The 14335-nt window shown below is 35.6% G+C and overlaps 2 protein-coding genes across 2 annotated transcripts; both read right to left on the reverse strand.

The window, feature by feature from the left end:
- Window positions 1–2988: 2988 nt before the first annotated feature.
- Window positions 2989–4641, reverse strand: LOC110103583 (cyclin-A3-1). Its single transcript, XM_028692678.1, is given in 8 exon segments — window positions 2989–3045; window positions 3135–3269; window positions 3357–3524; window positions 3574–3607; window positions 3696–3772; window positions 3863–3938; window positions 4041–4276; window positions 4354–4641. Coding segments are annotated over 8 exon segments (1071 nt in total).
- A 1507-nt stretch (window positions 4642–6148) lies between these two features.
- Window positions 6149–9026, reverse strand: LOC110103533 (probable indole-3-acetic acid-amido synthetase GH3.8). Its single transcript, XM_020832293.2, has 3 exons — window positions 8708–9026; window positions 8493–8594; window positions 6149–7672 (listed from the first exon to the last, which is right to left on the reverse strand). The coding sequence occupies exons 1-3, from the start codon at window positions 8953–8955 to the stop codon at window positions 6295–6297; spliced, it is 1728 nt and encodes a 575-aa protein (XP_020687952.2). The 5' UTR covers window positions 8956–9026; the 3' UTR covers window positions 6149–6294.
- Between the last annotated feature and the right edge of the window lie 5309 nt (window positions 9027–14335).

Genomic DNA, 14335 nt, shown 5'->3' on the forward strand with positions numbered 1-14335 from the left:
GAGCAAAGCAAGAACAGCAAAAGTGTTTGTTGTTCCATTGGAGTTGCCCTTAATACATAACGCTTCTCAAAACAATAGAGAAATGGAGTTTCTGAAAAAGTATGCCTCACATCCAAACATGTTCCGTCAACTGAGTTTTCCGTTTCAAACTGAAGAATGTAGGAGAAACGGCGAACCAAACGAGCCCTGAATTGAAGACCATAAAACTACAGATTGTCAGTTTTTTTGTTAGCGCTGGCAACCTTCTCTAATTGCTACTAGTTATAGCTCTCTCTCTAAAAAATACTTTACGATCAACGCGTCGGCTTCGTCGACACAGGATTTTCTCTTTCTCTCTCAAAAATGCTTCTACGATCATCGCCTCTACAGCTTCGTCAACACAGGATTCTCTCTCTCTCTCTCTCTTTACGATGATGCCTCTACAGCTTCATCGACACAGGATTCCTCTCTCTCTCGCTCGCTCGTTCTCTCAAAGTACTTCGACGATCGTCGCCTCTTAAGCTTCCACAGCACAGGAGATTGTAACAGCGAAGATACGAAAGGATTTCAGAGGCGAAAGTGCAGTAATCGAAGGAGGCAAAATCAAGGAAAAAGAAATTCAACGATTTGGCGGCATGTAATTAACCGGAATCTCAAATGCTTTTAAAATTTTATTTTCTTTCAATCAAATAGTACAAAATAAATAGGGGATTTAAGTACATACCATTTTATTTCATTCTATTTACATATCTAACATCAAGAAATTTAATATTACATACCTACCATCCATAGAATAAATATGATTGCATTGAATGAAATATTAAAATTTATATGATGGTATGTGATGAAATATTAAAGTTTATAAGGTGATATGAGTGATAATAAAAATTACCTTACCACCAATTATTGTTCAAATAAACAGCTCTAAATGTATTCCCTTCTATAGAAGAGACAAGTAATTTACATATGATATATGGAGAATATAATTAATATTTGATGGTATATACTAAATGGTAATTTTAAAAATGTTAATTTTCATTTTTTATTTATTCTTATTCAGAACACATTTGTATAACATTGCTAAAGATTGAACTCCTAACTTAATCATCATAAGGCCGAAGATTTATGTGTACAAATCATTTATAAGGCTATTATATCTAATTTTATCTAAGATCGGAGCTACTCTAACCTTTTCACAGGCATAATTGTTTTGCATTTTCTCTTTGAGAATAGAGCCACTCATTCACCTGAGCATCTTCATCTTTGCAATACTTAATTGTATGCTTATCTTTTAATGTCAAACAATCTACACCATGAAGTATTGTAGTTCTCTCCACCATATTATAGAATTCTCTTATATTTGAGGAATACTTTTCTATCACACAACAAGTCTGATGCATTACTCCACTTTAATCATTCAACTTGAATTCCACTAATAATATCTCCATCTATTTCCACATTACTTTAAACAATAGACCCAATATATCTATAACATGCACTCATATTAATGAATTGATTGCCCAAAGTTATAATCCAATCACTAAATTTATTACTACTAAAATTAAAATATACGTATTTAATTTTAAATCTGCTAAAATAAAAAATTTTAAACTTTAAAATTGACCTCCATAATTCAAGCTTTCTTTCAACTTCCTCTCTAATCTTATCAATAAGAAAAATATAATCAACAAAAAGTATGCCCTAGAGAACATGCTCTTATAAATGTCTAGTAAAAACATGGATGACTAAGGTAAAATTATATGGGCTTAAAACTAAACCTTAATATAATCTGACTAAAATAAAAAAAATATTTGATCAAACCACACTACATTTGAACACAAATAATAAGTACTGTATATATATCCTTAATATTTTGAATATAAATATTATTAACTCCTCTCTTTTTTAAAACCTCATAGAATACTTCTCTTAAAACTTTATAATATAAACCAAACATAATTTAAAAAGTAATAAATAAATTTTCTTAAGTTAAAATTTTAATAAAACCTCATTTTTAAAATAGCACTCTTACCTTATGTTAATTTATAAAAAAGGAACACATTCTCTTTTTATTCTTTAAATATCTAAATTTAAATATAAGATTACTCATTAGCTTTTTATAGGGGTGTAAGTGAGCCAACCGGCTCGCAAGTCAACTCGAACTCGATTCATTTATGGGCTCACAAGCTGAGCTTATCAAACTCACAAGTCAAGCTCAAGCTCAAGTTCAAGCTCATTTAGTAAAAGAGCTCGAGTTTGAGCTTGAGCCGGCTCAGCTCGTAAGCTCACGAGTCAGCTTAATTAAATATTAATATTATATTTTAAAAATCCCTCCTAATTTTTAAAAACCACGCCTAATTTTAACTAATTTTTAAAAATCCCTCTTTAATAATTAAAAACAATTTTTTTCACTTTAATCCTCAATGCTATTTATGATTACAATGCAATAAATTTAATTAAATTTTGATTTGTCCAAGTCACATTATAGAAATTAAATGAAATACTAAATTAAGCTCAAATAATATTAGAAATATGTGCAATAGTTGCTTTTCTAATATTTTTACTTATTAAGTTAGCAAGAAATATGTGCAATAGTTGCTCAAGACATTTTCAATATGTTGCAATTTCATTGAGATTTTCCACAGAAGAATTAGGTATGTATATACCATGTAGATTGCTGTTCTAATATAAAATTTGAACCTCTTAATTTTCCTTGGAAATTTAGGATTAATTTGGGGCAGCTTCTTTGTTGCTTTTAAAAACAGCTTTTTAGTACAAAATTTTTTACTAAAAATTTATTTTATAAAGCAACAAAAAAACAGTCTCAAACAAAACCTTAGAGGCAATACAACACATAGAACAACCAAAACCTGTGAATGCTTCAATTACAATAGATTTACAATAGAAGCTTTAAAGAATCAGACCTTACTGCTACTTCTCTCTGCCAAAAAAATCACAATACCAGAAAGGAATCAGGCACCAATTCACCTAAACCATTTCTTCTAAATCTCAAATGTAGAAGATTGGGATTTCTGGAGGAACAATCATGATTGAGACAGCCTTGAACTGCAACAGCAAATAAAATCAAAATTTTGAGACAATTACAGCTTTTGTATATTCACTTAAAATACAAAAAATATAGAACAGTATTTGACCTTCTGCTGCTTATATTTTTCTCTGATGGCAGTTAAAGATGAGAACTTTAGATTCATTTGCATATTATGCAGAGCAAATATACAATCTTTAAGATCAGAGGAGCTGTAGCCTGTGTGTTCTTGCAGCTTTGAGTTCTAAAAGTATATAAAATTAAGTAAGAGAGATATTTTAATTAAAAAAAACATAATTTTTTTGGAAATTTATGAACGAAATATCCTTACCCAAGGTTGCCTATTTGGATTCATGGAGAATCTTACAAGAAATAAAATAGATGCAGCAATCATAGAAGGCAAAAACCGAATGCAGTCATAATCCAGCAAGCTCAGCTCAGCGAGATAATTAGCCAATAAATCTGACTGAAAATAGGAACAATGTTAGGATTTAATAGCCTGTTATCAACAGGAAACCATTTTTTATTCATAAAAAGGCTCAGGTTACCTTCTTGTCTTCAGCACCAGCTTTAATGAAGTTCCTGCAAGTCATATAAACCAATTAGTATCTCATTAATCAGATTTGTATGAAGCTTGTAATGAGGATTCATTTTCTACACAAATTGCTACCTTAGGAATGATTTAACTGTTGGATTGCCCATCTCGAAATTCAAGAATTTTAGTATGTTAGCTTCCATCTCTACCACCTTCGCGCAACCACACAGAACAAAGAATCTTAGTTTATAACTAAAAAACATATGAAAAATAATGCAAATGATTCAGAATATAAAAATAACCTCTTTCTTTGTGTATGTGTTATCAGTTATATCGCAAAAATCCTCCACGTTTGGTGGCTCGATCTCTTCATACTTCCTGCAACTCCATGGATGCAAAAAGAGTAAAAACCAGAAGAAGAAGAAGAAGAAGTGGACAAATGAGAGGATGAAGAAGAGAGAAAGGAGAAGTTACACGTACGATGCAATGAGCAGAGAAGAAATCCCCAAAAGCTGTAATTTTTGCTTATCGACTGTATAACAAGACAAAAATCTATCGACATAAGAAACTGCAAGATAGAGTGTATCAGGTACGAGCTTATACTCCTCAGCCACTTCTACCAACCAATCCACCAAAATCCCTCTCATATTTGCCGATATATTATTCTTCTGCACTTTCTCCATATAATTCCCCATCGGCCGCCTCTTCTGCTCTGCCTGCATTTCCCCCAAAACCATTAAGAACCCGATATTTATCGAGAGAAAAAAAAATCAAATTTGAAAAATGCCATTACCTCCATAAACCGGAGATAAGCAAGAATGTCGGCGGCGTAAGGAACGCACAACTGGGGATCATCTTCGCCATTGTCATTGTTTGAGAGCTCATCTGGTGCAGGCTTGGAGCGTCTCTTCTCTTCTTTCTGAACTCTGGATCGAGTTCTGGGGCCATGGGCGGCGTTAGTGAAAGCGGGAGGAAGCTCCGCGAGCGCGCGGCGCTTGCGCTTCATCGGTGAAGAGATGGCGGAGACAGCAAAGCGCTTCTTAGACGCGGCAATGGTGGGCAGATTCTCTTTGCGAACCATGGCGAGAAGAGCGGTTCTGTTGGGAGAGACGACTGAGGAGAACGAGGAGGTAGAAAAAGATTCGAGCTTGAAGGTTTCGAAGGGAGGAGGGAGGATTAGAAAGGGGAATTTGAGGCGCTGTGATTTGAATTTGGAGGAATTGGCTTTGTTTTGTAACTTTTGTTTGAAACTTTTGAGGGAAAAAAAGGTGGGATTTGTATTGGCTGACGAGGAAAGCGCCAAAATGTTTTATTTCGGCGGGAGAGTCTCATATTTATTTGACATTAATTGGTTCACGATGGCCAAATAGAGGGAGATATAGAGCTCTAAATTTTAATTTTTTTTAATTTTTGCATGAACTATGGGTCAATATACAATTGAGGCTTCATGATCCACTTCTATATGTTCTTCTTAGGGTTGAAAGCAAGTCAAGTAAGCTCGAGCTCAGCTCACAAATCGTTTGTGAGTTGAGCTCGATGAGCTAACAAGTCAAATCTTAGCTAGTCCTGATCCGACTCATTAGCTTGTAAGCAGGTTCGTTTGAGGAATACTAATATTAAAAAAAAAAGCACACCTAAAATATTTAGCAATTAGGATATTAAATATAAAATTGTTAAAAATATTCAAAAAATTATATTAGAATTCCTCATGTTTGAGTGATTCATTATTATTTTTCTTTTAATTTTGTATTTTTATCATTTTATTATAATAGTTATTTTAATCATAATCATTTTCTCTTTTTCATAATTCACGAGTTAGCTCATAAGTCAATTGAGTTAAGCTTGAAGTCAATTAATTAATCAAGATCTAGTTTTAGTTAGAGATGATTCGAGCTCGTCAGCTCGGCTTGACTCGTTTACATCCTTAATTTATCTACAATTTTATTTATTTTGGCATTTAATATTTCAAGCATATTGATCACCAAATTTTTATTAATATGATTTTTTCTTTAAATTTAAAGTTCTTAAAGGTTAATTTTTGCCTATGTCACATGTCAAAATATATTCAATACTTACAAGCTATTTTATAAAAAATATTTTTGATAATTTTGTTGTTGATAGCAATTTTGATAAATTTTTAATCTAAATATGTGCATGAATGATAGACAACCCAACTAACAAGCAAGTTCAAGAGATATGAACCTTATGATGAGTATAGAAAACGAAAATATGATTTAGAAATTTTAGAAAGAATGTTGTAGAAATCTCAATGAAATTGTTTCTCTAGTTCAACGGGGCTTCAAAAGATTCAAAAATATCCAAAATATTATTCTTCAGCCTTTTTTTATAGAGATCTGAAGGCTACAAAGAAGGTAACAAAAAAATGATAAAAAGTACATTAAAAAAGGGATTCGATACAGTCTGCCCAGAGCCCATATTTGCGATATGATGGATGCTTAACAATATTCTTCTCCTTCAGCTAGGGGTGTCAATTTGCGGTATGATGGATCCCTTGTGAAGGACAAGTCCACCATAGTAGTTATGCTTGCAAACCAAATCACTAATATAATGTAAAATACTAAATACAATAAAGAAACTTTATTTATTAATTAATTTTCATCAAACAAATACATAGTTCCATGATTTCATCACATTATTTATATTATTTATTTTTAACAATTGTAATAATATTTCACCCTGATATCCAAACCGAACCGGTCCGGCTTTCACCGGTCTAATCGAACCGGCCAGGACTCCATCTCGGCAGCCCCTTGCTAAAATGAGTAGAAACCACCCTCGAATCCAAAAGCTCCAAAATCGGCTTGAAATTAACACAACGCGGCACCTTATACTGATTAATTGAAGCTCCTCTCGATATCGCATAGTCCATCAACTCCTCAAAAGTCCCGGTTCGAACGACCCGGATCTCGAGCGGTCCAATGGACCGGTCCGCCACTCTGCTCTGTTTATAAACCGAATTCATCTCCTCCTCCATCTCCAAACAACATTTCTCCATTACTTCTCCTTCCACCTTCTCCTCCTCCTCCTCCTCCTTACGCCGCCATAGTAGTTCCCAGTAGATGACATAATGGCCGGGAATCGTATCTGTACACGCGTGAGCTGTGTATTCCACCACGCTCAGACCGGCCGCCGCAGCCTCCAACACCGCCGCCGCCCTCTCCACTGCTCTCTGCAACTCCGCCTCATCTGTTTTATCCGATTCAATGCTCAGTACAACGTTCTTCCTCCTCAAGAACTTGAATTTGGGGGCAGAATTGTGAAAGCCGCTGACTTGGAGAACGTCTCCGACGCGGTAACGATATAATCCGGCATAGGTGGTGACGACGAGCTCGTACTCTTTGCCGACCTCGACGCCGGCGAGGTCTACGATTTCTTCTCCGTCGCCGGAGACGGGGAGGAATTCGAAATATCCCATATTGGGCAGAATGGTGTAGCAAATATCATCAGGAGGGCACATTGGCTTTAGATTAAGCCCGAAATAGCATTCCGAAGAGGCGTACATCGTGCTCGCCATCGGAAGCCCGCCGCTGTAAAATTGAAGGGTGGGGATATACTGAGCCATGGCGCCGGTGATGACGACGTCGAGGTATTTGGTGTTGGGCCAGATGCGGGTTATGATTCCGGCCCAATCGGCCTTCGAACACTCGTCCGTGATGAAGCTGGCGAGATCGGGGTTGGGCTTCAGGGTTTCTGCGACGGAGGCGCGAAGAGAAGGGTCTGTGATGGAAGGGGAAAGTTCGCCTGTGGCGATGTCGGCTGCGAGTTGGGGGTAATGCGTTTGGAGGAAGTGGATGGCCCGGAGGAGGCCGGAGGCGAAGACGGCGCCGACGCGGAGGACTTCGTGGCGGTGGAGGAGGCCGCAGAGCATTTGGATGTACATGCTTTGGTGGGCGTCGGCGCAGAGAATGGCGGCGGTTGGGCTTGTGTATACATTGAAAGGATCTTCGGAAGGCGGCGGCCGGAGTTGGAAATGGCGGCTTTTGTAGTAGCTGGTGAGAACCGGGCGGGCGAGCAAGCCGCCGGGTGTTTTGCTCTCCGCTTTCACGAACAAAAAATACAGAGCTTTGCCTTTGTCAAGCCCAGCGACATATCTGAAATTTAAGAAATTGATAGGGAGTTAAATTTCATTTTCTTATATAACTAATTAGTGATTTTTTAGAATAATTTACTATATTAATCAAGGAAATAAATTGTATTATCTAGTTCAATTTCAATGAAAATTAGTGTTCTATCCTATATCTCAAATTGCTCAGGCTAAACTCGAGTCAATCCAACTAACTCAAAATATTGATCTCATAAGTACATCAGATCGGACTACACAGATCGATAGTTACACGTGGACTCATCTTATAATTAATCAAATATAATTATCACATCTCATTTATGCACTTATTTTTCAATGAAATTCCTTTCATATAACTATGTCTCTATGCTCACGTATAAATAAGGTGTCAAATAACAGAGATATTATTACGTGCAGAGTTCGAACGTAAGATGCGTCTAAATTTTGTGAGGGCACATAGCAAATACATAGCATTTGTAAGCACCGTGTATTTAATGCGTACCCTCACAAACCCAGATGATCTGGACTCCACATATAGTAATCTCTCCAGAGAACAACACAATACCTTCTTTGTCTCTACCTCTCTGCTTTCTCGAGAAATAAGATTAAAAAACTTCTCTCATATTCTTTCCCCTTTTTTATATAGTTCTTTAATTTTCATAGTCAATTTTAAAAGAAAGATCACGGTATCGCCGACAAATAAAGTTAGTTTGAATTATATTAATTTCTATTAAAATAAATTAAAATTATCTTGATATTAGTGCAATATAGCACAAATCTCAAAGTATACAAAATTTAAATTAATATTAATATCATATAATTATCTTGAAGGAAAATTTTGAACTCACTTTTTCATGACGGGCATGAGGAGGCTATAGAGAAGCTGCCGACGGTCAAGATCATCGCTTATGGCGGGCATCAGCTTCCTCTCGCCAGCTGAAGTTCCAGAACTGGACAGAAAATTAACACGTGGTTTTTTAATCATAATTAAATGCGTTAATTACTTTGCTTTCCACTAATTATTCATTATTATCTTAATATTAATTGCGCTGCAACTAATTACCTCGTAAGAAACTCGGAAATGGGATGACCGCAGAGAATGGCAGAGTGATCCCCATTGGCTATTCGTTGAATCTCAGGCTGTAAATCCTCGTACGTTACGACCGGTATGTTGGCCTTGAAGGCCGCTCTGTCAGCGGCGGCGCCGTCGCCGGCGGCGAGACTGTACCGGCGAAGATACTCTGTTTGTCCATTCTGTTTCAGTATCTCAGCCAATACTATTCCCTGAACCTCGTCGCAGTTCTCTGTCATCTCCTCGATGAAGTTTAGCCTCTCCTCATCACTCTCTCCCGCCGGCGTTAGCCTCAGAATTCTCTTACCGTTCTTTGCCGCCATTGAAGAAGCTTTGAAGATAGCTCGAGAGGTATGGAAGAGAGAAGCTTTGGAAGATGAAGAGCTCTGACAGCTCGACGGGGGATTTATAGCTGCGAGAGGAAGGGGTGGAATATTCCACATTGCAATTTTTTCTTATGAAATATTATTTTGTAATATAATATAAGTTTGAATATTTTTCAAAATTGCTCCATTAATTTTAATTAAATTCTACAAATTTTTACTTTATATAAGCTTACATGATTGGTATGTTATAAGAAATAAAAAAAAAACACTTTAGGAAAAAAATATTGCATTATTACATTTAGTAGAGTATAAAATATATTTATTTATCGAGGGCAATTAGAATTTCTCGTTGAGAGGCTATTTGATTGAAATATTTTAAGGTATAAAGTATTTCAAATAAAAATGAAGAAGTTTTAGTAATTTTAGGATTCGTTTGGGATGACTTTTTTATTGCTTCATAAAGCAGTTTTTTAGTACATAAAAAATATTTTTTTGTACTAGAAAACTGCTTCAAGAAGTAGTAAGAAAGCCGTCCCAAACGAAGCCTTAGTGTTTGATTGGATTTAAAAAAAAAGAATTTAAAGTAAGTAAATATAGTGTAAAACCATTCATGTTCATTTTTTAAGTAAACCAAACTCACACAATTTTGAATGAGAACGTTTTACATCTCAAGTAAGTTTTTTTTATCGTTGCTGACCGCCACCAGTCACCACCGTTGGCAACCTCCATTCGTCTTAGGCCCCCACCACCAGCCACTGCATCCGCCAACGACCACCATCACTAATGGCCACCATCTCCACCCTTCGGCCACCACCCCCCTAATAGTCGGCCGCCTCTGCCTCCATCCTCTTACCAACACGTCGTGGTCACCAAAAATAGGCAAATTAAGAGTACATAAAAATGAATTAGATAGACAAATTCATTAAAATTTTATATTTTTCCCCTTTTCATTAAATGGAACTCCTAAATTTCAAATTTTTATGTATTTTTTTAGCTAATTAAAAAAGTAAATAAGCCTAATCAATTCAATGACTTCAAGGTGTTTATCCTTTTCAAAAATATAAATTTAACTCCATAAGAATTAAATGTGACTTATTAATTATTTTGTTTTATTTTCCCCTGAGATTGCGATATATAGATATACTGCCATGCAGAGCTATTAGAAAGCACGAGCGGTGTGCAACGGTTCCAGGAAACAGGACGGGCCCAGCTGGTTCGTCCGGTTCGGTGGACCGCCGACAAGGTGGACCCATAGAGCCGGCCACGCAAGCGACTGCCAGGTTGTCGCTCGTGGACCAGTTTGTCAGCGAGACACGTGGCGGAATGAGGTAGGGGAAACGAACACGCGGGTGCGAAAATGGGTGAAAAGCACGGAAGGAGATGGCCGGGGATTGCTTGCATGATGCGTGGACCGAAGGTGACTCCAAATGGGAGACGTCAGTGGCTCCGTCTTACATGACTGGCCGTTCGACCTTTTCTGGTCTTCAAGATTCGCGAGGTGGACCCGGTGTTGATTTTTGGTTGGTAGGCTTCAAGCCTCTCCTTTATTTTTCTTATTTTACTTTAAAAAAATATATTTTTTGGTATTATTAACTTTAAATTATATATATATATGAAATTAGCTTGGTTGCTAGGCGAGTACGATTGGGAACCTCCAACTCGTGCTCGATTCCTCTTGAGCTTCAATGCCTCTTAAGTGGGGCTCAATTAAGTGCAGGCCAGGAGGCTTCTGATGTGGGTGCCTCTTCTAGATTTTCTGAGGTTTAGTCTCGTCGCTAAAATAGCCTGTAGTAGAGGAATCCAATATGACAATATTAATATAATAATAATAAAATATAACATAAACTTTATAACTTGAACATGCTTATTAAAAAAAAAGAGATTATTTTAAATATATTGGGCATTATATTTATATTAGAGAAGGCCTAATGAGTCTAATTGAGTAATTAATTTAGCTAATTAAACCTAATCTCTATGTTTTAATCAACAAATTAATAGCCTCTTAGGAGCAAAGTGGATCTTTTCACATGCAATTAAGGGATAGTTGGTCCCCTACAAAAATTGTGCACTATTTTTCTTGCCCTAAGGTTTGTAGGTCTATATACAAAATTTGAGAATTGATTAGAGACATATATGTAAAAGGTCAATATTTTAAGGAGCTTGATTATTTTGTGTAAGCAATTATGGTCTAGTTGTCTCCTATGATTGTTTATTTTTTTCCCCTTATGTTTTAACATCTTTGGAAGCTTATTGTCTGCATAATGCGTTAGACAATCCTGTTCATTTGAATGAATGGGTTGATTAGCGTATTATGGCGCCATATTTTACGTTTTGTTTACACTCTCTAATAAATGATATTGGAGTGTATAGTTTAATTAAACTTGATTGATTCATGTGATTTACGATTGTTAGTGTTATTTTATGATATTTATCATGGTTGAACATAGTTCGTGATGCATGAGTAGGGGGTTAAATGGGTAGAGTCGAGGTCGAGTTAGGGGGTGTTCGAGCTCAACTCACGAGCTGAATATCTAGCTTGACTCGCCAGGGGAAGATGAGCTCGTCGAGCAGCAAATGGATATCATCTCGCTCCCGCGTTGCGATCTCGCTTCGCTTTGGATCCCGTCCCGCACTACGATCACGGTTGCCGTGTCTGTGTTGCCCTCGTGACGGATCTCTTCCCGCTCCGCTACCCGCGTCCACTTCGGTGCTGTGAAATTCAGCGCTCCAACTTCGTGTTCTCGTGCTCGATTTCACAATCTCACTCTATGTTTCTGGGCTACGATCCCACCTCTTAGTCAGCTCGCGAGTAATCGAACCGAGCTTTCGTTGGATCGAACTCAAGCTCGATAAGCCCAATGAGCTCGAAATTGTGTTTGAGCTCAACTCATCGAGCAATTAACGAGTCAAGCTAGAGGCAGCTCGCGATTCGACTTGACTCGGTTGCACTCCTATGCATGAGTGACTTTGACGACTAATTTATATGATTAAGTTGGCTCTGGGTGTATTATTATTATTTTTAAATTAAAATAAAAAGAAGCGATGATTAATGCATAGTGCTCTTCCTGTGAGGAGGTATTATTAAAGCATACGTATGTTTTGGTTTTAGTCTTATATCAAATAATTAAAATATTGATTGATATTATCGCAACTCTCCTTGGCCTCGATCATCATTATATCTTGGAAAATATATGCTTCTTATTACAAATAAAGGACAAAAAATAAAAAAAATTAGATTTTTTGTCTTGCAATCCATGCATGAATCAGGCAAGTTTCCAAAATATCTAGATTGAGATGATATCATGTTCTCTTACTTATGCTTGAAGATCCCAATAAGTGAGAGCAAATAATCAACAAGACCAAAACTTCAGTCAGCATTTGCCATACTCAGCTTCTCGATAAATCTTCAATAAAGGTTTCATTTGGGAAAAAATTATTCTGTGCAGTTACTATACGGTCTGGAGGTGAATCAGTACGCCACGTTATCCGGTACACGTCACTGGTACACAACTAAAATATGACGTGACACGTCCCGATTCACCTCCGGATGACATCAGGTGACCACACATAATAATTTCACTTATTTCGGATAGATTCTTTATTGTTTTCAAAAACACGTTTTCTAGCACAAAAATTTTTAATTCAAAAAAAATTATACTAAAAATCTATTTTAAAAACAATAAGAAATCTGTCTCAAATAAAGCCTAAGGCTTCTTTCTCTCAATTTTTAGTCCCAAATAATAAGAAAGCTGTTTTAGAAAACAGTAAGAAAGCTGTGGCTTCGTTTGGGACGGCTTTTTTATTGCTTTTTAAAACGAAGTTTTAGTACAAAAAAAAAAAATTGTACTAAAACTCTATTTAGAAAGCAATAAAAAAGCCGTCCCAAACGAAGCCTAAATCTAACCTATATTCTCTAAGCAACTTTCTCTCAATTTTATTTAATAATAATAATAATAAGAGGAGAGGATGCAACGACAAAAAAGCCATTGTCTTTGCAACTTACAGTGAAACCGGAAGATAGCTTAGAGGAGAAAAAAAAGACTTTCATTGCATATAGAAAGAACAGTAATTGAAAGGTTTAATGGAAAATACAATAAAACGACAGAGATTTTCCTCAAAATCTTAATTTGGGCAAACATTAATATAGTTAGCATTCAAATTATAAATATCAAATATAACATGTTTTTTGTTTTTTTGCATTGTTCATATTTCTTCGTAGGCCGTTGCTTCGTGAACTGAAATGTTAAGAGAAACCGAGGTTGCACAAGGAGAAATTATTATGTGCACAGTCCGAAAGCCACGTGCTTGTACACATCATGCGTGCAAGTTGTACACAGGGTGTGTGCAAGCCACGTGGCTTTATTTTATTGAAGTTCGGACATAAGTTATATCCGGACTCCGCATGTAATAATTTCTAATCCATAAGGAATTGTTCTTTCTCTACTGATGTACCGCCAGGTTATCTATTATCGACTTGAGACTCATCGTCTCCTGATTATTAGCGGTCTAATTTTTTATTATTTGAAGTTCATCTTATCCATGAAATGCTTTTCAAACTCATAATTTGTATTTGTGTCCAATTTTGAATAATTTTCTATCTGATTTGAAATCACAATAATTATTGTGATATTTCATATTATAAAGTTAGGAAATTAGGAAATAATAAGTGTACCACACGCAACAATTTATGTTGAAGAGGTGAGACCCACTCTTTGAGTACCCAAAACACCTCAAAATAAGTTGGAGCCAATTACTTAGTAGCATTTGAACTTTATAGAAAAATTATTATATTTGATATATTTTATATTATAATAAGACTATTCTTTATAATTTAGATGTATGTTACTTATATATATCATATTTATTTTTTATAATTTTATCTTTTTTATTAGATTTAAATGAAAATTTGACTCTTAACAACACAAAATGAAGAAAAATGATTCATGTAGTCTACCGACGTAGTGAGATAAAGGCTTGATGTTGTTGTTGTTTTTCATAATTTTTTCAAAAAAAATTTCTAAAAATAAAATCAAAATAAAAAATTAATATATTAATAATTACACATCTTATAACTTTAATATTATAAATTAATTATATATCTTCATTAATAATTACATTATTCTAATCTTTATAACACATGTTCCTCAAGGTCTAAATATGAAATTTTTGGGCCAAAGTCAAAGCTATGATATGCCTATTTTTGGATGAGAGTGTAGAAATTTGTTTTGTAGAGAGCAAGACAATCTCCAAAAGATTTGGCTAAAACATGTCCATTGAATTTCATTAAATTATT

This window comes from Dendrobium catenatum, unplaced genomic scaffold (assembly GCF_001605985.2).
Source record: "Dendrobium catenatum unplaced genomic scaffold, ASM160598v2 original_scaffold_254917, whole genome shotgun sequence".
Lineage (NCBI taxonomy): Eukaryota > Viridiplantae > Streptophyta > Magnoliopsida > Asparagales > Orchidaceae > Dendrobium > Dendrobium catenatum.